Here is a 26557-nt window from a genome sequence, read left to right on the forward strand (position 1 = left end):
TCACTCTGGGCTGCCTCTAGCAACAATCCTAATGCTGAATCTATTTCTGATTGGCTACACAATTTTACTCCTTGAAAAACCGGGAAGTGAGTCTATTTCTCAGTTAAAAGATTTGAAATAATTATTTAAAACTTTTAAAACTCAATTCCACCAAAAGAAAAAAGAAAATTTTCGAGGATGAAAATTATTTGGGGAAATAAAAGACCGAGTGCTCAACTATTTATTTCCATTTTAGCTTCGGAAAATAATTTCAGCAGTTATAACTTTGATATGCAACAACGGTACGGTACCATCATACCGCAATCCGATTTGTTTGAAAATAGCGACTTTGATTCATTCTCTCTCCATTACTAGAGGTCCTCTACTCCATCCCTTGAAATTTACGCCCGCATAAATCCTTTTAGAATTGCTTCAAGACATCACACAGTTATCGGCTCACTGCTGAACGCGGCAGCGAGCCAAATTTTTAACGCTGATAACATTCTTGAGGTGTGATTACTCACAGAATGACTCAATTCCTATTCGCACTCGCTGGCAGCTCTGACCGAACCCGTACTAATCCGAAAATCTGACAACGCCGAGAAGTCACAAAAAAATGGGAGGAAAAGAGAAATACGCACGTATTTCCTTAAAGGAACACCCCGAGTTCACGAATGGTGTTTACACAGGGCCTGCACTCACGCACACAAAACAGACGCGAAGCAAGTTTCCGCTTCCGCTTGGGGAGATAAGCGACCGAGTTCCTTCGAGTTGCCCGGTTGGGTAACGCGCTGGAAGGAGGAGAGATGGGCGGCGAGGAGAGAGACCAGAGATAGGGGAGTGAAAGTGCGAAATTTGGGGCCAGAGGAATGACGAAAATCAAGGAGATGAGCAGGAGAGATAAGGCGCAGGATGAGTAGGGAGACTTCCAGGTGACTACGGAGTGCTCCCAGTGTGGACGGGCACCACCGTTCCGCGCGTCCCGTTCCACCTTATCGCCATCTACGAACCAGCAGTATCACTTCATATGCATTAATTTCGATCAGGTGCGAGCCAAACACGGGGACATGACACTTATCCCATCTGCATTTTTAAAGTTTCCATAAGCACGTTAATTCTCCTCCCTTTCGTAAGTCAAAATGCAAGACGTTTTCGACTAGCCATGGAAGCGGAAACGAAAGATAACTTACCCACTTAACAAGTTAGAACGAATTCAAAGAAATCCGGAAGATGCCGAGACTAACTTTTAATGAAGTAATCCACTAATGTGCGTTACAAGGCAACAATTTCGAAAAGTAAAAATCATTCGCCTTGGCCGAGATCCCGGTCAAAGCGAATAACTTTTATACCTTGAAAGTGTTCATCGTAAATTATAACGAAATTGATAAGTCGCGACTTGAACACATTCATCGTTATCCAAAGACCACGAAATAATGTAAAAACGAAGACTTTACGAAAGTTACCTAAGAATTGATATTTTTTGATTGAATTAAGGGACGGAAAACACGTGGTTTATTAATATTTTCAAAAATATAACAAAAAAGCATCAAAACCTGATATTCTTAATTTTTCATTTCAAGTAATATTTAATAAAATAAAATTGAAAGATAAATAAATTAACTTGGTACTTCCAGGGCTAATGCTCAAGCGCCACCTGAGGACCTTCAGCTTGCTCCGATACTTCAACATCGTCTTCAATCTTAACATCTTCTCATCTTTGCACTTTAAAAAAGTTACGAAAATATTTGAATAGGATTTGATACGGATTCCAGAATGTGTCTAGCGGTTTCACAGTTGTATCTTTGCATTTGTTGTAGCCTGCCTCCACCTTGCTGATTCACGAATTCTTTCTCTCCACCCGATTTTGGATTTGCGACGTATTGGGATTAGCCTTAAACGGTTGAAATCCCACTTTCCAATCATCGTTTTTATGGAATTTACAATAATTCCCAGGGGTATTTATTCCTTGGGTACTACCGCAATAAGGAAACATGTCTCAATTCTTGGGTCCCTAATAACACAAAGCGTTGACCCTAAATTTGAATATCGTTAATTTCTTGACGCAGGGATGTTATTTTATTTTGGATTTTTCTGCCATGCGCGGATTATCAACATGGTTGCTTTTGACTTGACGGAGCCACTAATCTTTATTTTACGTAGTTTTTTCCATATAGAGCCTTTCAGCTTTTTTTACTAACTCTAGTTTTAGGATTTTGTGTAATCGCCTTCTGATATCTTTTCGACGCACTTCAGTACATTTTTTCTGCATTGCTTTCTCTTATCGGATATTCCTGCTTCTTACGCAATGGTCAAAACGCTAAATGACATGCGTCAAAATCAAGGAACCGGCAAAATTCTTATAAAGAAAGGGAAAGGAGGGAAGTAGCCTGGAAAAAGGCAAATTAGAAATACTGATGGCCTAATTGTTCTAAGAGACTGCGGAGAAGTGCAGCGCCTTTTTCGAACGAGAACTCGGAAACAATTCCAGCCCGAGTCCTAGGCGCAGCCGTTGCGTTTTCTCGCCACCTGGTCTGCCTCTCCCTATTCCCTCACCCTCTTGTTCCAAATTCCAACCTACTCTCCTTCCTCGAAGGGTGCACACGCCGTCGCCGGCCTCAGGGAAGACTCCCACGATGAGTTACCGCTACAGCTTCGCTCGGACGGCGGAGCGTCAACGCCTTTTTAATTCCGCCTGGGAGTATTGTGGTGAATCAGCTTTCTGAAATATGGAGTTCAATCTCGCGAAGGGCGGGAAGGTTGGCGGGAATTCTTACGGTCGTTCACCCAGTCATCTGGAGCCTCTGGTGACCTTCAGTCTGCGAGCGAACAAACACTTCGTGTTAACTTCGGTGCGAGCACACCCCGTTCGCTTGGGGTGCATTAACACCGAAATCCTCGAGTACTCCCCGCGTTCCAGTTCACGCCCCTTGCGTCCCCTCCCACAAGGTCTTTTGTTTGTTTTGGTCAGCGTCACATGATCGCGTCGCTGGCGACCTCCTGAGTTCAGCGGGTAGCGTTTTTACAATTTTGACGCCCTAAACCGTGATTGTCCTCTCACTTCGTCACAGACTTTTTCAACTCGAGATTAATTCCGCGTCGGTGGCGGTACGTCGTCTTTCTTGAAAAAAATATTGGACCACCAGACGGTGAAAAGGAACCGGGTATCATATTTGGCTGAGTGGCAACTATTGTCACAACAATCGAGTTTAGCGGAGGGCGCTTAGAAACTTACTACCACCTAAGACATCAACCCGAAGGTTGGTTTGATAGATAAGAATACAGCTCACCCAACGCTAAGCCATAGACGACGCGTGAAATTCACACATTGGAGGACCAGTTCCTTTCCTTGAACTGCCTCTGTTTTCCCAGAAAGATCTGGTACCAGAAAAATCACCGCAGCTGGGGTGCAGCTGACGGCGCCCAGAGGCATCATTCAAAACTGAACCCGGATTCTCCTATTCCCGAGATCTCCTAATAGGTCAGCGCTCAACACACTGGACTGCCACGTCCCTCCATAGAAACCTAGGACATACTAATATTGAAATTGAAAACTCTAAACGATTCTGTTTTAATACATGATACAATAACACTTGAAGCAGCGATTTATTTAAAACTCACATATTTTCTTAAGCATCAGTTGTACTATTACATTAAAAATATCAGGCCTCAGTTTTGGATTCTATTCCAACATTAATATTTTTTAAGAATTACAATATCGACATAAAAATAATATTCTGCAGTAGCATGGGGTTATGACAATTATCCGAAGACAATGGGCGATGCAAGGATTACAATAACTTGCTGAGGCAACATTTTCTCAGCAATAACTTAGTAATCGATTAGGAAGATAACAAGATTATTCACAGTAGGATAATTTTTTTCTGCTTTCACCTTTTGTCCTTACTTGTACTAAGTTATCATATTTTCCCAATCTGCAGCTACCTTGAGTACTCTTAGATCCTCTAATTCCGTCCCCGGTCAGGTCACAACTAGAATACTCGCACACGGTCATGAAATAAGCAAATTTATAAATGTTCCATTTATTTAAGAGGTCAGATGTATATTTGAGGCTACCTGTACCATAACGAAGTAGTTGGACAATGAGAACGATGATATGCGATGCTCAAAGATTAACATCTATTTCCCATAACGTAATAATTGCAAATGCGTCGTTGAATCCCATCGCGATGCCATTCGACGATATCTTGCATCCCACTCACATGTAATCATTCCAAACTGCGAATGTCACATACAATCTCGTGCACGTGATAGGTGCGGGGGTTGAAGAAAACTGTATCGAACAAATTTTTTCTACGATAATTTGGCATAAAATACTAAATTTTATTATCTAAAAGGAGATTATGCGTATTCAAAAAGAGAGGAAGCAGGAGAGTGTGCGAGTGTGGAGGGAGAATATCGAGCCAATTAATTATTATTGTTATTAAAAATACACATATGCTGATAGACAGTGTCAGGTGGCACACAAGTCCCAAATAATCGCAAAAGATTATAGATAAAATCAGACTTCAAAACACAAATCTCTTTAACAAAACAAGCGAATCCCCATCCTATTTACAACCATTAATCAGCAAGAAAACAAGATAAATTAAAAAAATTAAGCTATTACATATAATACAATACACCACACATCAATCAAATTATTACATATATACCTTACATCTATTCTTAAAAGTATACACTCTGTTAGGAAAGGGCTCGAATATTTTTGCAGGCAATGCATGTGGGTGCGTGCTGAAGAATGCACCAGAAGAGGCGAACACTAGGTGAGGGAGGATCTGGAAAGAGGGGAATAATGGTTTGGGGGGGGGGAAGGAGATTGATGGCGCGAGGGAGTGAAGGCGTATCAGAGGACGGATAATAAACAGATCGTTACAAGCAGAAACCAAATAAATCACCGTCTAACAACAAGGCCAAAGGCGTGGGTTAGGCGGTGGGTATGAGGTGAGGGGCATAGAGAGACAGAAGGCTCGGTCGCGAGTGGACTATGAAAGGTATAAATGAGTTCCCATTCCACAAAACAAAAATATCCGTAACACAAGAAGAAGAGAAAAAACCGGCACCTCTGAGCCAGCGTCTTCCACTTCAAACATACGAGCAAGCATTAAAAAGTTCAGTTCATTCGCGCAAAATATAAAGATTGATAAATTTCAAGCGGCAGAAAAACCCAGTCCCTTGTCACTCGCTTGCCTCCCACGGAAATGCATTTCATCAGAGCTGCCATACATTATTTTTGAGTTTTTTTTACAGTGCGAAAACCAAGCAGTATTCCCAAATACCACTTAGTTTTCTTTTTTCAGCTCTTCATCACGTGGCACATCGACGAGTTTTGAGTCCCTTATTCCTCCATTTCAACGAAAATTATCAACCATTCATTTCACGTTGGCATGCCACGCTAATTCGACGTGACTCGGCTCGAAATACAAGGCAAAAAATAATTCCAAGCGAGCGTTTTGTTGATAAATGCGTCGATAAAACCTTCGCCAAGCGATCATTTTGGAAGGCATTGTTTTTGGAACACTTTGGAACACCGCGGATAAATGTTCGGAGGCGGCTAGTGAATTTTCACACCAACGTGTTAAAATCGAAATGTTTCCATGCAAAAATGATGAGGCATACAGCGAGATGACGAAATCTTTTTGGGTTTCCCCACTTCGGCGAGGTGGCTTGGTTGGGTCAAAACGAAGTTCCTATCGTCCCCTTAAACATGGGCCTATTTCCTAATAGGATAATTTGTCAGAAGCCAGATATATACACTTATGATGAAATAAGATACCCACCGAGGGAATCCCCGAGGCAGTTGTAAATCAGTAGTAAATTGAAATTCGATTAACTTAATCCATATTTTACACGTTCCGAAGTATTAATGATGGAACTGCGACTTCACCACAACTCTCAACCACAAAACCTAAATTTTACGAAGAAAGTGCGCGGCCAAGCGCCATTCGGGCAAGGAGGAAACTTCCTGTTTTTCCTTTTATTCCATATTCCGCTTGCATGTAAACATCTGAAATATGCAGCGGTTATGCGGTCCTCAAATACGATACCATCAATAGGTCACCATCGGAGGAGGAGTTAATTAAGAATAAAGGCTCAAGTATGAACTGTTAAGAGAATGCGATTTGCATGGTTGGTCATTAGAGAGAGAGCACCTCCAGTACTAAAGAGAGCGAATAAAAACACGAATTTTCCAAGTAGGAACTTTCGAACTTATCTCTGGCATAGAGGAGATAATTAAAACCTAACATTATATCATCAGAGAAGACCACCCAGATCAGGGTTGTCACTTACTTCAAAACTTCCCGACTTTTTCACGTTTTCTAATCCAAAAATCATATTTTTCGTATATTTCATTATAATTTGACTTGAAAGCAGCATAAATGCACTAAGCTTAAGCAGATATTATTTACTTAACATTCATAGTTTCAGGCAAGATGCGAAATGGAGGGAATACATAGAGAATTAACACGTATGCAGTTTTCGCAAAAATATTAATATTTATTACCACACGATATATTCCCAACTCGTAACTATAAAAATTAACTTTTATTCGCAATGGCATGCTACCAATATGAATTGCCTTCGTTTGACAATTCCTCATTAAACCCAGATTAGCGCAGGAAAGTATTTTCCGTAATTCCATACTCGTAATTGTAACAATTTAAAAACACTGAATCAAAAATCTGACCAAATATTTTTCGTCGTATTTTGCTGAAGAGGATACAGACGAAGAACTTAAAACATTTTCTTCAAGCAGCTTTTCCAGGTATTTAATAGAAAAATATAATCACCATATTTTCCACGTTTTCCAAATGCGAAACAGACTTTTACATGAAATAAAATAAATACACCTTTTGATACATTTAACCATTTGTTTTCTCTTACAAAATTCCTGTTCACAAAAATACATGTTAAACACCGCCAGCCGTCTGTACATACACACAGTCTGCATGGACCTTCCTTTTACATTCATTCAAAAATCACGTTTTCCAACCTAATCGGAACCTGATGTACTAACGCCTCCATTGCCACACGCCGAGGTGAAGGGTCTCAGTGAATGATGCATATTCATTGAAACGGATTGACATACAACACAGACCTTGTGCGCAACTGACCCAGCCATCCGATAACTGGAAGGATCCAGGTTAGATTACCTGCCCGCCAACAATTTTTCACAGCAGTTTACTCAGCCTGCAGTCACATGGAGCTAAATATTTAGCGATACGCCCGGCACGCACGATAATGCCGTCTATACGTAAATGACTTGAGCTACCAATACATTATACTACAACTAGCTACTTCTTCATCTGCATACATTTATTTCCAAACGAATGAATTGGACAAAATAATACCTAAACTACCAATTAACTAAAGATTAACGGATGAAGCACAAAATTAGTATCGTAGCGTACTATACAATACTGCAAAATACAATGATGATCTCCTATTCCTCATAAGGCATTTTATTACTCAATATTGACGTAATCGCACGCTTTATTGGGCTACATTAGGTAACCCATTGATCCTCCGCTCTACAGAAAATGAAGGCGCGACGTAACACACAAGGAACTTCCCTACTCCTCCGTAGATCTGCGGAGACTCCCATACATATTTACCTTGGAGCATGCTGCGATAAGCCTTATCCGTGATGGCGAAGACGTGCGGCGGGACTTCGTGCCTCTTGATTCCCTTGTAGCGCTCCATTATCTTTTCCGTGTAGATCGGAAGTCGCTTGTAAGGGTTGACAACCACGCAGAAGAGGCCGGAGTAGGTCTGCGGAAAAGAAAGATGAAGGAAAATGAAAAAAAATGAAGACACCGAATTGAGTGAGGGTTCTCGGGGAATAATATAGGGTTGAATGACAAGAGGATCACGCCGTAGAAGGTGTAGGAATTATGAGTATGCGCCCAAGAAGATGGATTAAATCTTTACATAAATGGCATACGAGATTGATATGAAACAATCATCCCAACCAAAAAATCAAAATAAAAAAGTGAAAAAATCAAAATCATTAACTATCAAGAACAGCTCATCAATATAGCCAACTTAACATTATTTAATATTCCTGAATGCATACATTTTTCTCCACCGAAGAGTTGAGTTTTTCTTCCTTCTTCAATTATTTATTTCTTGATATCACTTGATTCAATTCTGACGTCCGTCAACATTTCCATTGCGGATGACACGCAAATGCAAGAAAACATGATAAACTGCAAGAAAAGGGCTTGGCAAGTAGATGGGGAAGGAGTTTGTGGAGGGGGTTTGCCTGCAGAGCCATTATTGCGTAATGGTCCCCCAAGTCCTTGCATTATTCTTAAGACAAAAAATTGACTGAATTACAACCGAGTAATACCTTTGCGTCGATACTGATTCAGTTCCTTTCTCGGTGACTTTTGGATTGAGCTTCGGCTCGAAAACTCGAATTTCTAATTTTAGAATACAACGATTGATAAAAAAATTGCTAGTTACGAGTACGTCGTGAAAATAGGCGGCATTTTTCGTTAGATAAGAACTTGATTCAATTCTGACGCAAATGTAGGAACAGGATATATACATTAACCTCAAACTGATTCTAGGGAAACTAAGAGAAATTTCAGTTTCAGAAGTGCGCATTTGGAAAGATCGAAAATTTTCCTCAACGGACATTCAGCGCAGATGCACAGAAATATTAGCCGCGTTTTTAGGATAGACAATTCGCAGTTGTGAGGAGTGGCGACCGAAAACTGATGTCATTACAGTCACGAGGGATAACTAAAACTCTTGAGTACTAGGGTTAAGTAGGATTTTACGACATAGTTAGGTGGAGAGAGAGAGACAGAGAAATTCAGCAGAGCCATCTTACTCTTTATTAATAGACATCGATAAGGGAGAGTTAAAAACAAGAAACCAAAATGTCTAGTTTTCTAGTTGGCCACCAAAAGAAAACTGTCGTTCTGAAGGGTCTAACGCCACAGAAAGGGTGCGTTCGAGGGTGTTTACCAATTTGCCATCCCTTCTATGTTGTTTCAGGCCGCTTCCTTGTAGTTGGGGGTGAGAGTGAAGGGGTTTAAAGGAGGAGAAGAAAAGTGTGGGTCAACAAGCTCCCGAGAAGGCAATTCCCCTATAAGCAGAGCAGCACACAGACTGGGGTGGGACATCGATTGGGGTGGGACATCGATTGGGGTGTGAGGCTGCGGCACCGACTCGAGGGGAACGAATACGTCAGCGTCGGCGACAATCGGCTGCCAACCGTCCTAATTCCCATTGAAACACGCGAGCCCACCAATATCGCCCGCGACGACACCCGCACACCACCCACCCCCATTCCGCCGCTTTGAGTAATTGAAACCTTCCTCCCAAGGATTTGATTATCACAAGTTAACAGGAAAAATGAATTGTTTCAATAATCACCTTTTTAAATTGATTCCGTATCTTTGCGGTACCATATAATCACGTACGCGAATGTTATCCAACCAGCTGTTAAGTGCACTAGACGATCTCAATGAGGAAAAATTATTTCCGCTCAATAAAAGGGAATATTCTAAAATTTGCATTTCAATTCAGAGCTGCTTTTCGATTAATAATTTCCTTCCGATCCTGAAAAAGGTATGCCTATTATACTTGTTCATTTACAGTCGACGGCAGATAAGAAAGCGTCTGAAATTTTCAAAAAATTAAAATAACTGCAATTTTATCTCGGTTAAAATCCATCGGCAAAAGCCGTGGTTTAATTATTTTTGAAGATTACTTCACCAGTTGGAGGTCCCGTCCCTTTGATACTATTTAAGGGCGCACGAAACATGTAATTTGTACACCGCGGGCAAATTCTTTAAATGTTTTCTCACTGAAGTAAATTACGCACAGATTCCTCCTCTAAAAAGTAAATATTATGCGAGTAATTGAACTTTCTCGAGGAAAAGAGATCAAAATATTTTTTCAACTTCACAAAGGCGGCGAACGACACTCGAATAACACTAGACCGATCTTGAATGCAGGAAGCAATGGATTAATTAGGAATGCTGGGAATCGGAAGAGAGGGGGGAGGGTAATGACGCCAATCCCTGGCGTAAACTCGGCCCAAGATCCTTGGGTGGACATGTGGAAGTCATTACAAGGGCTCACGGAAACACCACCCGGGAGTATCTCAAGGATGTCCCTAACTGCGCTTCGGCTGCTTCCTTTCCACGTAGATCCCGCCCACACTCCACGCCGAATCCCGCGTCCTATCCAAGGGAGTGGACTCCCAATTGAAAGTGCCCTCCTTCCACTGGGCTACGTAAAGGCGCGCGAACAGGATGTGGAAAGCTCAAGAGGGCGGGAAGACGGCGGCGTTGACAGAAGGGGTCAACGAGTTAAAACGCCGTGGGGAAGCAGTGACTGTTAGGAGAATGACTGACACAGAAGAGGTGGCGACTTAGTATGTACATGTCGCTGTCCCCCAATCATCAGTCGCGCACTTCTCCTTGATCAAAGTTTCCAGCGAAAAACAAATGGCAATACCCTCGCCGGCTCTCAATGCAAGCAGCGGTTGTCTGTACTGTCGCATTTCCCGCACATACCACGAGCAATTCTATTCGACCAATTAAACAATAATGAAAAGACATAACCTAAACATTAAGGAGACTGTACCTCTACAAAGCCGACGTAATTGACGGCTGACAGCTCATTATTAGTTATGGATTGGATGAAAAAGTATAATGTTTTAGCAAGTTTAAACAGACTAGAAACCAGAAAATGCAGCAAATCCGTAGCTGATGAAAACGAAAAAGTTGTCAAAAATTCACAGAGAATTTAAAATCAAAGGAGTTTTCAATTTTTGTCACACTCCATACTCGGAGAGATTCCCTCTTACTTTTCGCTACTTGTGTAATTGCTTAAACCATGAGGTCGCCATACATTTTCACTTTCACCTTCTGCACCAAGGGTTGGCACCCTTATTTTCAAAATGAGGGCTTTTGTTCTCCCTTGGAGGAGAACTCCACGCAGGGCTTCTGCATGCACCACTACCTATTTAAGGGTAAGGTAATAGAAAAGTAACAACTACCTAACATTTTTCAAAATTCCGAGGTAGTTTAAAAATCTGTTTCGATATTTTAGTACCCTGCAAGCCACCGCTAGGGTGTGTGGCAGGGGGTGAATACACACCAGACTAATTTTGTCCCGAATATGACCTTACTGCGGTCTGATAATGTTATTCTGATCTCTTATCGTTCGTGGAAAAAATGACATCTTAAATACATCTGTTCTACACTTAATCTCTCTAATTTTATCGGCATCATCTCTCCTGCCGTAGTACGATGGGGGTAACAATACATTTTCAAAATTACTGCTAAACAGGCATCCTTCCAATTTATGCAAGAGAACTATTTCAGTTTGCTACATGTTCCATGACATCACTGCCACCTCTGAGTGCACATGGAGCACAGAAGCCCCATAAGCGCGAATCCACAAATAGTAGCTCTTGTCGGTCCATTTTGCTAAGACTACATCAACACCCAAGAAGGCAGCGAGAATGGCATGCGGAGAAACAGTAAACTGGTCAAGGGGCGGAGAGAGGGAGGGAGGGTGGAGGGTGATTGCGGAGACGACGACAAACGCCCACTGCCATCCTCGGAGGAGAAAGGGATTCCCTCGGCGTCTGGCGTCGATCTCTCGTGGGATAACTACGGAAAAAATGGAGGGGAGAGCCGTCGCCTGTATTTGGCGAATATGAGAAAATGATGCCGCCATCCTCCGATCGCATCCAGCCTTTCTATCTGCCTCTGTTTTCCTGTGACCGAGAAATGGGGGTTGCAGACGCGAGGACTTCTCCTCATCAACCGCTGAGGCAAGGTGGAGTGCAGTCGTGAGCAAGGGAGCAAAGGCAGCAATAAATGAGGTTACCGTGAGATAATTAAGATGAAGGTAGGAAAATGCACGGGAGAGTACAGGGAGAGAGATGGTAGGTTGAGGGGAGAGGAGCGTGAGGATTCATCAATACCAATACCGAGTGAGTTGATTCACGGATGGCATCGAAAAAGAAAAACTAAATAGTTATACATGAATAAATCGCTTCAAAAGTGCGAACGGAAATGCCGAAAAAGTATAAGCAAAGACTAAATTCATTCAGACACGAGGAAAAAATCCCCTTCGATTATACAAGCTGAATGCAAGAGGGGAAAGTGGAGGAAGAGGCCACGCTGCAGCACTCGAGAAAACATTTCGACCCCTCGATATACCGGTTGGGATAGACAAAAAAAATACCTTATATTGCAAAACTTAGATTGAGGAGAACAACGCGGCGGAATAAAAAAAATGGGGACATAAAAATACGATTTAAGGTTTCACCACCAGATGGTGATAGCGGACGTTGACGGAATAGATTCCTCAGAGTGAAATGGGAAAAATCGGTCACCTATTCAGCGGCGCCGGGCGTTGCAACGAGCCTCTCCACTCCACTCCGAGCCGTTGCATTCCCGACACGTCCCTCGCGGCCTGTGGGAACAAGTAGAAGTGGCAGGGCGGGAGGGGCCGAGGAGACACCTCTCCAACCTTAGAGGACGCACGGGCCCAACCTTCGCCCGCTACTAACCCCCCCCCCCCCGGCCGCTCCTGCTCCATGCCCTACCGGACGTAATTGTTGGTGACCAAGGCTGTGCAATGCTAGAAGCTAACATCGCATCGAGATCGAACTCTAATAGCATGAGAGCCTAGGTATCGATATTGCACGGATAAAATTTTGTTACTTGAAAAAATGCCCATTCCCTCGCTCTGTTTACTCTGCCGGAACAAAGCCTTATGCAACAAAAACTGTGGGCTTTGTCCATCAAGAAAACCATGGTTGGCAGAAGAAACAGAAAAAAATATTTCACTTACTATCGTTTATGATGACAACAAATACGATAGCTCGTACTCTTGATAAAGCACGGGATTTGGCAAGTAAAATGGAAGTCTTCCACTTTGCGTGATATATTTTTATATTCCTACGGCCATTCTTTTAATCCTCTTCTCTGCTGGAGTGAGTACACTTGCGTTAGAATTAATACGGTAACAAGGGCCGAAATTTTGATGATCTAGACGTTCAGGTGCGGGGAAGGGCGGGCTAGCATGGCTTTGAGCCAACCTCATAGTCAGCCGGATGAAATCTTTGACCGACCGAATACGAAGGACATATCGTACATAGTTAAAATTCACGAAACACACTCGGTCGAGCTTTTGGTCATTTGGTTCATGTCGAGAAAGCTTATTGTCACAAATGCGAGAGGCTTTATCATCTCGAGGACTTCGTGAACGCGTAATTCTAAAAGAATTACCACAGCTTCTTTCAATGAGAATGCATTTCCCAGTTGTGAACCTTTTCGCATCGGCAGTCTTTCCACAAAAACACGCATCTCACGGGGAAAAATCCTTGGTTATTCTTCGTTGCTATTGTTTTAATAATTAAATAATCGAGTGATAATTGGGACCGCGAAATTTTGAATGATTTCACTAGGCAGGTTTTCGCAGCCCGGCAAATGTGCGTGTGTCTCTCTAAGCAGCACGCAATTATTCTCTTATCATTTATTTAATTGTGGGAGAAAATTAAATTAAAATTATCACCGACACTGAAATCCAGCGAATATTAGCTTACACGCTACAAATGTAAAAATAAAACGGGAAGATATTTTTGTCTTAGAAAATGCGACCGGAGAGAACATGAAATGTACAGTGCGGAGGACTACGCAAGGCCTTTTCTTCATTCAATGGCTTTGAGTCCGCGACGACACACCCTAACGGTAACAAGCACCGAGGGAAAACAACAGTGCCATTGCACCAGTTTTACGTACGAGGTACGTTCAGAAGTATCGCGAATTTTGAATTTTCGTGGGTTACGTGCTCGTATAACTAAGTAAAATGTACGGTACATGATAATTACAAAACTCTACAACAATGATATAGTTTTCTTGTAGACTATATGAAGTATGGCAAGTAAATAGACAAACAACCTAGACAAACTAATCGCGAAATATTTTCCCAGAGTCATCTGAATACATATCGCTTTAACGATCAATTCCACGTAAAAGAATGTCGTGGCATTCGCATGTGTTGTCTTTTGGCAGTTTAGATCCTTCATTGATCAATATTATACGAAAAACTGTATTTGAAAACCAAACTGGACTTTTTAGTCCCTACTGGGCATTACTCACATTCCTAGAAGTACCTTCAAATGAAATGAATGAAATGATGGCTGATGCGTAACTATGATGCGTTCTTACAAATCCTGTGTGTGATATACGAGGGTTTAACTCGGAAAGGGTTAATCATTTCATCTTCATGGCAAGGGCCGTAAAATTTACACTTCAAGGCAACTGGTTTGAATACACCATCTTCCTCAGTCTCCATATTGACAATATCGACTAAAACGATACGTTCTCATATGGATATTTTACGGCTTTGAATGAACCGGGATATGAAATTCTCTTGGGATGACGCCGATGCATATCCTCGTTATCATTATTATTATTATTATTATTATTATTATTGTCGTTATAGGAAATCTACCGCTTAAGGTAGTTTTTGGATGAGCATTAGCTACCAAACGGTACAGCGACAATTCCCTTGCCTCCCCCAACTCACATAACCCAACATCCTACATCGAGGGAAGAACGCAAATCGTCGTCAGTGAGTCTCAACATCCCACAGCAATGCTGTTTCCATGCACGTGCCTGGGACGCCTTCTGCAGTCGGTCACGCGCTGCGCAACCGAGCGCCAGGGCGCACAGCCGATCCCAACGCCGGCAAAAGGCGACGAGTGCCCTCCTTATTTAGAGACCAGGCGCCACTGCCCCATCCCCTAGCCTCCCGCTTCTATTTGCTTATTTTTATTTTCTTCCTTTCAACTGAGAGAAAATGAGCGCATTTGAGGAGGCATTCGCGAGTGAGGGGGAGGAGTTGCTAGACTCGCGGGGCTCAACAGAGCGGCGGCAGGCGCAAAACCGGTGGTCAGACTACTGTGATAAGGAAGGAGATGATTAATTATGAAATCATCCCGCTAGGCGTTGTCCTATTCATATTTCACGGTTGTCCCCGTAATGAAATTTCACCTCTCCATCTTCCCAAATATGGCCCGAAAAACATTTCGATTACGACACGCTTTAAGCTGCACGATCCAGAGGACAGGAGGCCTCGTGCCACAATACGCAATGTTGCACTTGGGCAATAAATTCAGGTCTTTGATAAACCATTTGCAACAGCATTAGTCACTGTTAAGTATAAACTCGAAATATTAATACTTTAAAGAATGATTTTAATTAAAAATTAAATAGAACAAGAATGGATTTTTGCCTTCCTTATAAATCTTTAAGAAATGAAAGAGTAAAACACACCTAAGATTCTAAATCGAATATTTGAAAGTTTCACCTCAATACGAAATTTTATCATCAACATAGTTAATATAGCTGTTACAGGTAGGTCTTGTTCAGCCTCTTAGAAAAAGAATAGAAACAAACGGCCCATTTAAAACAGGCAATGGCTGAATTAATGACTCAATTAAAGTATGTTTAAGTTTTACGAGTAAGCAATTCAACCGCATAAAAGACAGTAAAACTACGTGTATTTGAGTGGGAATCGGCAATTATACATTTTCTTTTTGCATCATGGGCTTCAACTGTGCCATTTTGAGCACCATTAGATGTGTTTGTGTGATCTTGGTGTACCCTAGGGAGAACACACGTTTTAGTGAATTATGATTTCAGAAGAATTAACTAAGGGCTAACAGGGTGAGAAAACTAGCCACTTGATGAACTACATATGCCAGTAGGTCAATTCCTGCTCCATTTTTTCAAGGCCAAGACCGAGAAGAACTTGGAAAAGGCGTGTCTTTCTCTTGTGATGCACGCTGGAATTCGTTCGTGGGAGACAGGTAGAGAATACCTAGTCATTTCCTCAAATGGTATGCGGCATGAAATATACAGGAAATATACAAGAAATATATACTAAGTTCAAACAGCGACGAGATCAGTTCATCCGACGTTTTAAAATTAACACAATAAAAAGGCAACCAATATTTATTTGTGATGAAAAAAATGCACCCTCGTCATTTTAATGTCTATTATTTTATATATATCTATTATTTTATCAGCTATAAAAAAATTTCGGGCATGTGATTGAAAACTTTGTGAACAAAAACATTTTTTAACAAAGGAAACTATGCGTAAAAAACTCAATTAAACTGTCTTCGCCATTCGAATGATATGAGCGAGAAATGTCAGCAACATTTTCAACGCCTAAATATTGTTCACCTGGCGACCAGCGTTCTTACCTGGGCTTTGGACTTCTCGAGGCATGCTTAGTGGTGTGCATCATTTCACTGATGGGGCACTTTACGTCAACTTCTAAGAGATTGAGGTTAGAATATTAAGGTTGAAATCACAATACTTGGAAGCCGACATAGGCAATATTATGCCACTCGAGGCCAGACTCGACTTCTCACATCCGTTTAATTTTCAACGCCATTAGTTACCCTGTCACAAAGTCGGCAAGCTGGCACTGATTAGGAAATCCAATTGTTGGCGGCTATTGAATTAGAGCTTCGGATTAAGGGTGAGGGAGAGTATTCCTTATTACTTTCGAATCCTCTCAACGTATTATGTATTCCCTTGCCTGCGCCTCATTAACCACGAGCCATTTACAACAAGAAGTTTTCTTTCATTCTTGCAAACCAAGACAAGGTAGAACGTCCATTTCGGAAATCAGACCTGGGAATTCTATGGCAGGCTCAGATGCTTTTCCAGCCAGAAATAAGATGCATAAGCGGAGCAAAATGAACGGAGATAACAATTTTCGTCAACCGTCCTGAATTAAGTGGAATAAAGGCAGCGAGCTTGGGTCGTGTGCTCGTTTCGCAATCACTAGAATCTTCAAACCCGAAGGAACCTGACAATTGCCCACAATTGGATAGCTTTGCCCCGTGGAACTATCTCTCTTCGGGAGCTCTTTACACATGGCGAAAGTTGTCCTATTGCCTTTCTGATCGATTGCAGGCATCCCAAGATGAGAAATCTCATCACAAAAAAGAGTTCTCATTAATTGAGTTGCACTAAATTTAATCGAAACAGGGCCAGGCATTTCTATATGCAATAGAATAAAACGAAGCGAACAGGTTCTAAACTCTCTTTTTTTCCTTCATCTATCTTTTCTCCAAGATCCATCATTTTTTCCACCTATTACCGAGTGTTTCGAAGATTGAATCAGGACTCCACCATCGCCGATTGATCGCTGGGAATTTCTCAAAAACCACGAAAGAGGAGGGAGGGTTGGAAAAGCATGGACCGGCAGAAATCGATGGCGGGGAAGCATGAAAAGCTGTTTCCGATTTTGATTATCCCGTGCATTATCCCCCACTGCCCAGCTCGGTAATGAGCCACTTTGTAAGCCACCCGCATCATCCCTTAACGTGCATGAAAACATTCGAATTTCGGCGAGCGATTATCATATTATTCGAGTCAATTGAATCAGGTGTGCAGATGTGTGGCTTTTGTTGTGTTGCGCGAGTTTGTGGAGGGGGGAGGGGTCAGTGGGATGAGAAGGTTGGGAAGGGGAGAGAGAGGTTGGAGAGGTCGGCTGAGAGTGGAATTGAGTGAGTGAGGCGGTTAGAGGGAGTGGGGCAAGGGAAGGGGGGCAGCGCAACACTCAATTCTTTTATCGACTGCCTGCGGTCAGACATGATTCAAACGTCGAGGAGAAAGTGAAACGCAGGCATTATGAATAAAATATTTTGACACGCACAAAAAATACGCATGATCGCACCACCACGGATATTGACGAGCGAGACGAAAGGATATCACACGCTCTCAAAAAAAGTCTCCCACTCCCGAGTGCGAGCACGTCAGTGTGAGCCAAGGCTGCCGGATACGACTGGTGCCTTCGCAAAACGGAGTGCGTTGAGAAATTGATGTGCCGAGGAAGGAATGAGAAAGATGCAGAGAAGCGCGAGCACACTTCACACTGCCGGCTGCATGTGCGTCTATGAGCGCGGATTCTCTAAAAGACGCCGTATAAGGAGCGTGGGAGGAGGTTCAGATGTGTTGCGCGGTTAAGGGGGAGGTTAGTCGAGAAAACGTTCCCCGGGAGAAGGGCGGCAGAGAGGAGACTTGGATTGAAAAGGAGGGTACATGTGCGGGGGTGGTGGGGTGGGGGTAGGAGGCAGGCGTGCGGGGCCACTGACGCACGACAAGCACGCTCTCACACACGGAGGCGCCATCTGCTACTGCTACTAATCCGACAGAGGGATCGGGGAGAGAGGGCGGAGGCGATTGGAAGAAATGAACAAGCGTGCGGGTTACGTATTCCCTTAGAAAGAAACAATATAAGGGGACGATAGAAGACGGATAATGAAGCCAACACTTAAAAACCGCTGATAAAGATGTTCAAAAACAACCAATCCAAAGAACTCCTTACCGAGCCGAAGTGTTTCCTAATAAAGAATCCATCCAGGAGAGAGCCATAAAAATTGACAATACAATTATCCTTCATCGACAATACGTCTACTTAACAATTCTGTTAGATCTTACAAAAAGCATTTATTCTTACAATTCCCCAATTAAATGGGTTTTCTCGAAATATAACTTTCTCAATAAAAGTTTGCCTTTAGAATTTTACTTAAGTGATCCGAATAGTCCAATGAATACAGAACTGGTCTACCGACTGAAGGCTCCGGTTCGATTCTGGGTGACACACCTCTGGGCACCTTCGGCTTCATCCAAGCTGTGACTTTTCGTGTACGAGATCTCCCTGGGAGACTAAAGCCGGGATAGGGAAAGAAACTAACCCCTTCCCTCCCGGATGAGTGAATTTGATACTCAATCGGGCATAGTAATTAGCGACCCCTACCCTACCTTCCAAACACACCTACGGGTTGATCACCGTTTCGGTTTGCAATGATTGACACGCCATCGCTTCTCGGGGAGACCTTGAATAGCTCCAAGTAAGAAAGTATAATATTCCTTATTTTAAGGGGCTCATTTCTAATAAATACTTAGTAACTTAACATTTGCATTTATTGCCGAGAGATAGGAGTATTTAGAATAGGAAATATGATATCAAGGTTGATGTGTTCCAAATTTACCATGCAGATGAATTTAATCTGTCACCGAATCACCATGTGAATGACTTAGTGCTCATTCGAAAGGGAGGAGGAAGCCGTATTAAGGCGTGCCCAAATCCGTTACGCATCAATTGGACGCCGACCTCAGGCACATAACATCTCCGTCAGAAACGGGAAAATTGAAGGAATTCCCTTGATTCTAACAATTGCTTTCCCATTGCACTTCTTACATTCACGAGCAAAATTATGGTGTCCAGCAGACTCAACAGCAAAGATATAGTCTCACAAAAAGAATACCTAAATCCATTTTCCTGAAAACTTTCCTGTTGCCACCATATGAGGTAATATCATGAGGTTATATATTTCATTAATACGTACCACACCCCACAGTGAAAACTCGAAATTTGGTCTAAAACAATGGGATTTGCTACTCTCATAGGGAACAAGAAAAAATATCCCTACAAGCATGAATTGGATGTGGTTTGGAGGAAGTTAAAAGTTTGACGTTTTCGGTTCATTATATTCTTCTACAAATGGTGCGAACCTTATCAGTCGAAATGTTCTCAATAACAATGAAGGCAATCAAATTTTTGCATGTATGCAACACCAGATATAAAAAATTAATCAAATTTCTAGATTTCTTTCTAGATTTCTCGTTCATTAGCCGTTTCATGCATTTCACGGCGTAGCAAGCGTTATCGAACTTAATCACCATTTTCTCGATATTATAGGCTCTTCTGACATTAAAAGCATTTCTCCAAGTCGGTTTTGGCGTCAGTTGCAACTGCGTTAATTTTCAAATAGTAAAACTTTATTACAGTGAAATTTAAAACAGTAAACGACGGCAAAGACGAGCAACCGCACCCACTCGCAATGAAAGAAATGAGCAATCAAAGAAAGCATTGGTCTTGAGAAATCATCCACGTGATTTTCCAAACAACCAAACACTTTCGGATCCTAAGTGCAACTTTTACTCGGGTCTACCTGGCATTAAAACAGGCTAAGTTCTCTTAATATCCCCCTTGTTGATTCTCTCCATGTGACTCATTCGGAACTTGTATTCAGCTTTTTCTGATTACTGCACATGGTTACCAGCCTCGCCTTTTATTTTTATACCTCGATGAGTCAGCACGTGCGCATGTTGCAATTTATCAAATCCATTCAAGGATATAATAATATAACAGGGGTTTCGTGGCACAGATGCATAGTTGATAGCGAAAGATAACTACAGAACATTGGCAACACGCAAATGAACAGTTGAGATACGACAACGTTTAACGAGCGAGATTAAACCAGAGTGCCAATTAAAGTCATATCTTACCATTAATGGAATAACTCTTGGAATATGTGCCATTAAATTTCACCTCGGGAACGGATATACTGTGGTATTTGGTAAATATCCCCACCCAAGCACCATTACATCATTTCACCATGAAATTAAGAACATTTAAGTCCGTAAGGTGGGTAATTGCACATCTCTATTTGGCGTAACACTGCCATCATATTATACTGGTAGGCCTCACTAATGATATTCATTCTTTTTTCAGAATAACGATCTCCTACATGGTTCACTAATAGCAATTTCAAAATAATATCGATCTAAAATTCGGACATCGGCCTTTCCATTGGCCTGGAAGTAGTCACCTGACCCGAGACGAGATCTCGATGCAATCATCAAAATCTCCTTCAGCATTATCCACAAGAATGTTTGCCACTGAAATAATTGAGTTGCCTCATTACCAATAATTACACGCCATGCAGTCTTATAAAAAAGAAACTTAGAATTGATACGCTAATAGGAGAAAGTCTTTCGCAACCCCAACCCCAAACGAAAGTGTCGCATACAGGAGTCTGGTAAATTCTGGAGGAGCAATTCCCATAATCTCCACTGTCTGGAGAAAACCTGGAAATTAGCGCGACTGGAGAGGCAGCCGCCAAAATACGTTGGATAGTGTGCACAAACCGACCGTTTTATTCTCCACCTGTCATGCTGGAATTTAATTTCGCAAACTGTTCGACTCCCTCGGGCATTAACAGGAAGAAGTCGAAGGATGCGTTGTCCACATTCTGTCTGCAAGACAAAGGTCCAAAAAATGCTGCCAATCTTGAAGCAAATGGAGAATGGGTGCATTCTTGAGTGACGAGATCGGGACATTAGTCTCACTTCCCTCGCGCAGAGAGGATCAACGTGAAAGGAATGAGCATACACCTGGTAGTTGAGGCACAAACCTCAACGAAGCCGAAAGCACTCAAATCTCGCTAGAATGGAAAATGATGAGGCAACAGTAAATGGAGATCTCCGCTCTCCCATTAGTGGTTCAAATCATTTAACACGATTTACGACGAATCTCTCATCCAAATCGTTTCGCGTCATTTTTTCCCATTCTTTACCTTCCCAAGGGTCTAAACGACTGTCAACATTCTGAAATTGCCTGTCCATCCAATTCGAGGAGCCATCACCGAGCGACCGTTTCGATCACTTGCCCGAAGTCGTTAACTAAAACAGGAATGCTAAAACAGACTTAACATGGTTGGGAACCACAATCCACTTTTATAAGTAGAAGTCGACCATCCATCTTTTAAGGCTGAGAATGAGCACTGGAGATTTTTCTTGCGGAGGAAAATGGACTTCGGATATTATTTAGAAGGACCAACGTGACGGCGATCGGAGTTCAATTCAACCCTGATGAGCCCGTTGAATTACATTTACTACCTTGATCAAAAAGTTCCCGGAATAACCACCGTGTGGCGCTCCCATCGTTCCGATTTGAGTTCTGTTTTTTTTTGTTAAATTGGTACATCTGTTGTTGATATTCCCTTTAAATCTTAGTGTCATAACTTGACATTTGCAAAAGTTACGTAGCCAAGAGTACATCTATCTCTGTGTGTGTTGGCGATTTTTTACAATTGCAGAAATGGATTTAAATTTGCAACAACGAACTTGTATTAAATTTTGCGTAAAAAACGGATTTAGTGGCGCACGGACGTTGGAAATGTCGGAAAAGTGTTCCGGCAACGATTCTCTAAAAAAAACGGTCGTTTACCAGTGGCACGAGCGGTTCAGAAGTGGTCGTGAGTCAATCGAAGATGATGAACGCAGTGGCAGACCATCGACATCGAAAGTCGGTGAAAAAATTGATAAAGTAAAAGAAATGTTGGTCAATAACCGCAAATTAACCATCAGAGAAATAGCGGAGGACTTGAACATTGCCTATGGATCCGCCCAAGACATTGTGGTTAATGATTTGGGTTTCCGTCGTGTAGCAGCAAAGTTGGTGCCAGAAGACCTCAATTTCATGCAAAAAAGAGACCGTGTTGACGTCGCAAAAGACATGATTTGCGAGGCTGAATCCGATCCCACATTCATCAAAAGGATCATTACTGGAGACGAGACGTGGGTTTATGAGTACGACACGCAATCCAGACATCAGGCAAGTGAATGGCGTTCACCAAATGAGCCGAGACCAAAAAAACCACGTCGTTTTCAGTCAAAAAAGAAGGCAATGCTGACGGTTTTCATGGATTACAACGGTGTAGTGCATCATGAATTTTTGCCAGAAGGCCAGACAGTAAACAAAGAGTATTATTTGGGCGTTATGAGACGTTTGCGTGAAGCAATTCGCCGAAAGAGACCAGAAATGTGGGCAGAAAACTCGTGGATTTTGCACCATGATAACGCACCGTCGCACAGTGCTATCATTATTCGTAATTTTTTGACGAAAAATGCAACAAATACCATCCAACAGCCACCGAATTCACCTGATTTGGCTCCCTGTGACTTCTTTCTGTTCAATCGAGTTAAAAAACCATTACGGGGAACGCGTTTTAGCAGCCGAGAGGAAGTAATGGAAAAATCGCAGGAAGCACTGATGGACATACCGAAAACCGAATATAAAAAATGTTTCGAGGATTGGATCAAGCGCTGGCATAAGTGTGTTGCAGTCGATGGGGATTACTTTGAAGGGGACAATATAGATTTAGATGAATAAACTTGTATTTTTAATTTTCTGGATAAATTCCGGGAAATTTTTGATCAAGGTAGTATATGCAACTGAAATCGAAAAACTATGTGATCTTGTCTAATTATTGACGGTGAAAAACCGGAGATCGTTGGTGGCTATTGTTTAATTGCCAGTCGCACAATGACCAAATAGACGGATGAGAATGTGCCCGTAATCATTTGGATAATACCGATTGAATTTGGGTAGGATGAAAGGCCAAACCGAGGACATTTTTATTTTTTGCAATAAGAGCGACGCATGTGTAGACATCGGGTTTCTCTGTCAGGGCAAACAATAATCACACTTTTGGCATTAAGATAATGGTAACGTACAAGTGTGTACACACAAAGTGCGAGAGCATATCTTCCTTTTTTGAAAGCGATTTGTATTTGAAAAAAGGAAGTTATGTTGACGCACTCTGTATTTGTGGTACCCAGGGAGTACTATTAATGCTATGGCCTCGGAGAAAGAGATAAAATCTTTGTGACTCAAAATATTATTCGTGGGCATAAAATCATCCACCATCTCTCTACCCAGCATTGCAACTTATTCTCAAACTTTTTAACGGAGGTTAAGATCCAAGTGCATGCACGACTCTCACAATTATCTCTGCCATCTCAAACTGTTCGGTTTTAGATCTCCTTCGTTGAAGACAATTTCATAACACGTAATATAATGTACTTCAAGTTTTTACAGCCGCGTCCTCACTTATACGTCACAAAGTACTTAAATATACACATATCTAAGAATATGAGGATGCGTTGCATTACGTTGAACGGAAAGGGCAAAAAAAAGGAAATGCCACGCAAAGCACAAGACAAGCAAAGCATCATCCTAATAATTAATCGGCAAATTTATCAACCACCTATTAATCCAGTTGAATGCGTGACTTGGAATCAATAAGTACTATAATGCTAAAATCAGGATCTCAATTAATCGTAACGTAAAAAATAAGAAGAGCCTGAGTTGCGTGCGGTCAGGCAACGTGGCAAAATGTCAACGGCAACGCGTGTCAAGGTGAACGAAATGAAATATGCAACTCGGCGGTACCCAGCGGCTAGGAACCTAAAACGTAGTCTGCCGTGTTCGCGAATTAATGGCCTTAGAGAACAGGATATCCGAGGAGCACGCGATGATTCATTCGAACGAAGCACTCCGAACTCCTACCACTCCCCAACGACCAGACGCCCGCTAGCACCGCCACGCTCACGCCCACTGGGACAGCAGCACCTTGGCCAATGCCAGTGTCAAGTTCACTGAGCAACGGGATAAACCCGATCAAAACGTTTCCTTCCACGCCTTAACGCTCAGTCATATTTCCCCGGAAAAACTGTCTATGAGCCAGCCTTCGGAAATAATCCAGGCGGGCCCGACAATAAATAACAAAATACTCCTTCCTGCCCCTCTCCTCCTTCCAATAACAGTATGTTTCTGTGCGTGAGAGAAATTTGAGGCAGGCTGCTAATTAGGAATAGGGACGTTGATTGAAGGGGAGGAGGAAAGAAACCCGGGGTCAGAATTTTGAGGCGAAACTATTCCGCCAACGTATGGTCCGAGATCGCGTGAGCTTGTCACTGTTCGTGAATCGCCAACCACAAGTTAAAACCGTAATGTCAAGATTCGAGTTAAAGGATTTTCATCCAGAAAGTGAATGATTCATCGCTTCTTGGGGGGGTGAAAAAAAGAATCGTCCAACTCTATACTGACGAGGAAGCGTTTATCCAGCGTAAACCTGCAGAATAAACGCATCTAACGAATAATACAGAGGTATAGCATGCCCATTACAGCCATTATCGCATTATCTATTGCAGAAATAAACGAATACAAAAATTAACATCAGTGTTTCAGAGATATGATTGGCCGTGATATTAAAAAAATATACTCAGGTATCCCGCTGAGATGCGTACACTCGAATCCGGAATAACTGTATGTACTTAAAGGTCCATTTAATCAGAAAAATTACAGAATTGAATAGCTTATCATACGGTCATTAAAATGCGTATAATACGTCTCTTTTGGATAGCGCAATTCCATCAGTAAACGGATGGTGACAGTAATCAATAAAAGTAAAATGCTGACCTTCCATGCAGGATTGTAAATAGCATACAGATAATATATTCTCAACCAGACGTATCTTCGATTATAACTCTTGACCATGAGTGATTGACGGCCTCGGTGAAAGAAAGGTCACTCATCTTCAAATCACCGCTCTCATGATGGAATTTTTAAGACCTGAATCACGCAAAAATGAACACAGTGACGCCTAATAGCTTGGAGCATAAGAATTATTAAATTGACACACACATAACTTAACTAAAAAGGACATTAATATTTATTAGAAGAGTAGAGGATACTATTAGTAAAATTAAAGTTGATTAAATTTTGCAACACAATTATTTTAAAATTTACGTGAATAACGTATTTTTCTAAAGTTCTATCAAAGTTTAATTTAAAAAATATCACGGGCCGTGGGTTGAAGGCAACAGAGTTAACACACCCTTTCAAACCAGCTAATAATGTGATTTTTCACGAGAAAAAATTGAGCCCAATGGAAGAAGGCGTACCTCGGGTTTCCATCCGCGAATCTCCGCGTGAATGTAGTCTCAGAGATTCCATGCAAACTGTAATCTGGCTTTCTATTCCCTTTAGTCGTTATTAGACAAAACCTTTTCTATCAGCTGTTTCAACAATACATATTATGAAGCAACTTAAGAGTCTCAAAGCAAAACTACTGATTGCGCGAGAGGGAGAGAAATCATGCAAGCAGTGGGAGACTGTACACGGGAAATTCGTGAACACCACTACCAGTTCATTTTTTCTGGAGATTTACACAAAATAGAAACTGCTCTCTTACAACTAGTCCTCCCAGAAAACATTTTCTTTCTTTACTAATAATTGAAAAATTAATTTAAAAAATGGTCATTTTGAAATCAGTACGTAGCAGTGAAATGGGTTATTTTAAATAAGAAAAAGTTTCATTTTATTTCCGTCATTAGAGGATTGGTAGAAATCAAGTAAATATTACTCAGTGGTATAACAATTTAATAAGTTGCCTTATCATAGTTATTAAATATTGTTTTTGCTCCTATTCGTTAGAACCTTATAAAATGACATAGGTAACAAAAAATACGCTGCTAATATTCGCAAATCATTAAGTTTGTTGAACAATCGCCCACAGAGTACCCGGAGTACTAAGCCAGCAAATCAGGTACACCTAACTCTCAAGTACGAATCATTCCGTTGCCAGAAGCTGCTCCAGGTTTCCCTCAGCAGCTTTCGAAGCTGTTTGGTTCCGTATCTCAAGTGATAGCGGGTGTCTCTTGCGATAGCGCCAATCCCAAGACTTTGATAAAGAAATAACACAATTTACTCAACATAAGTCAAAACGTTTAATTCCAATTAAAAACTGAAAAAAAATAACACGGCATCAATGAAGGCACTCCTTTCTCCCACACAGCTAGCTCTACATTTGGGCCACTCCAGAACCAAAACTACCGTTTTTTTATGCGACAAAATT

At 41.7% G+C, this 26557-nt stretch overlaps 1 protein-coding gene across 5 annotated transcripts in view; it reads right to left on the bottom strand.

Annotated features, from left to right (window-relative positions):
- The window catches only part of zip (myosin heavy chain 10), a 177478-nt gene that overhangs the window by 54514 nt on the left and 96407 nt on the right, over positions 1-26557 (bottom strand). For all 5 annotated transcript variants that reach the window (XM_071588587.1, XM_071588586.1, XM_071588585.1 and 2 more), the window contains exon 2: positions 7614-7770. In XM_071588587.1, the coding sequence (XP_071444688.1) occupies positions 7614-7770 (157 nt within the window). The remainder of the gene's footprint in view (positions 1-7613; positions 7771-26557) is intronic.

Source organism: Hetaerina americana, unplaced genomic scaffold, assembly GCF_022747635.1.
Source record: "Hetaerina americana unplaced genomic scaffold, ioHetAmer1.1.p SCAF_3, whole genome shotgun sequence".
NCBI lineage: Eukaryota > Metazoa > Arthropoda > Insecta > Odonata > Calopterygidae > Hetaerina > Hetaerina americana.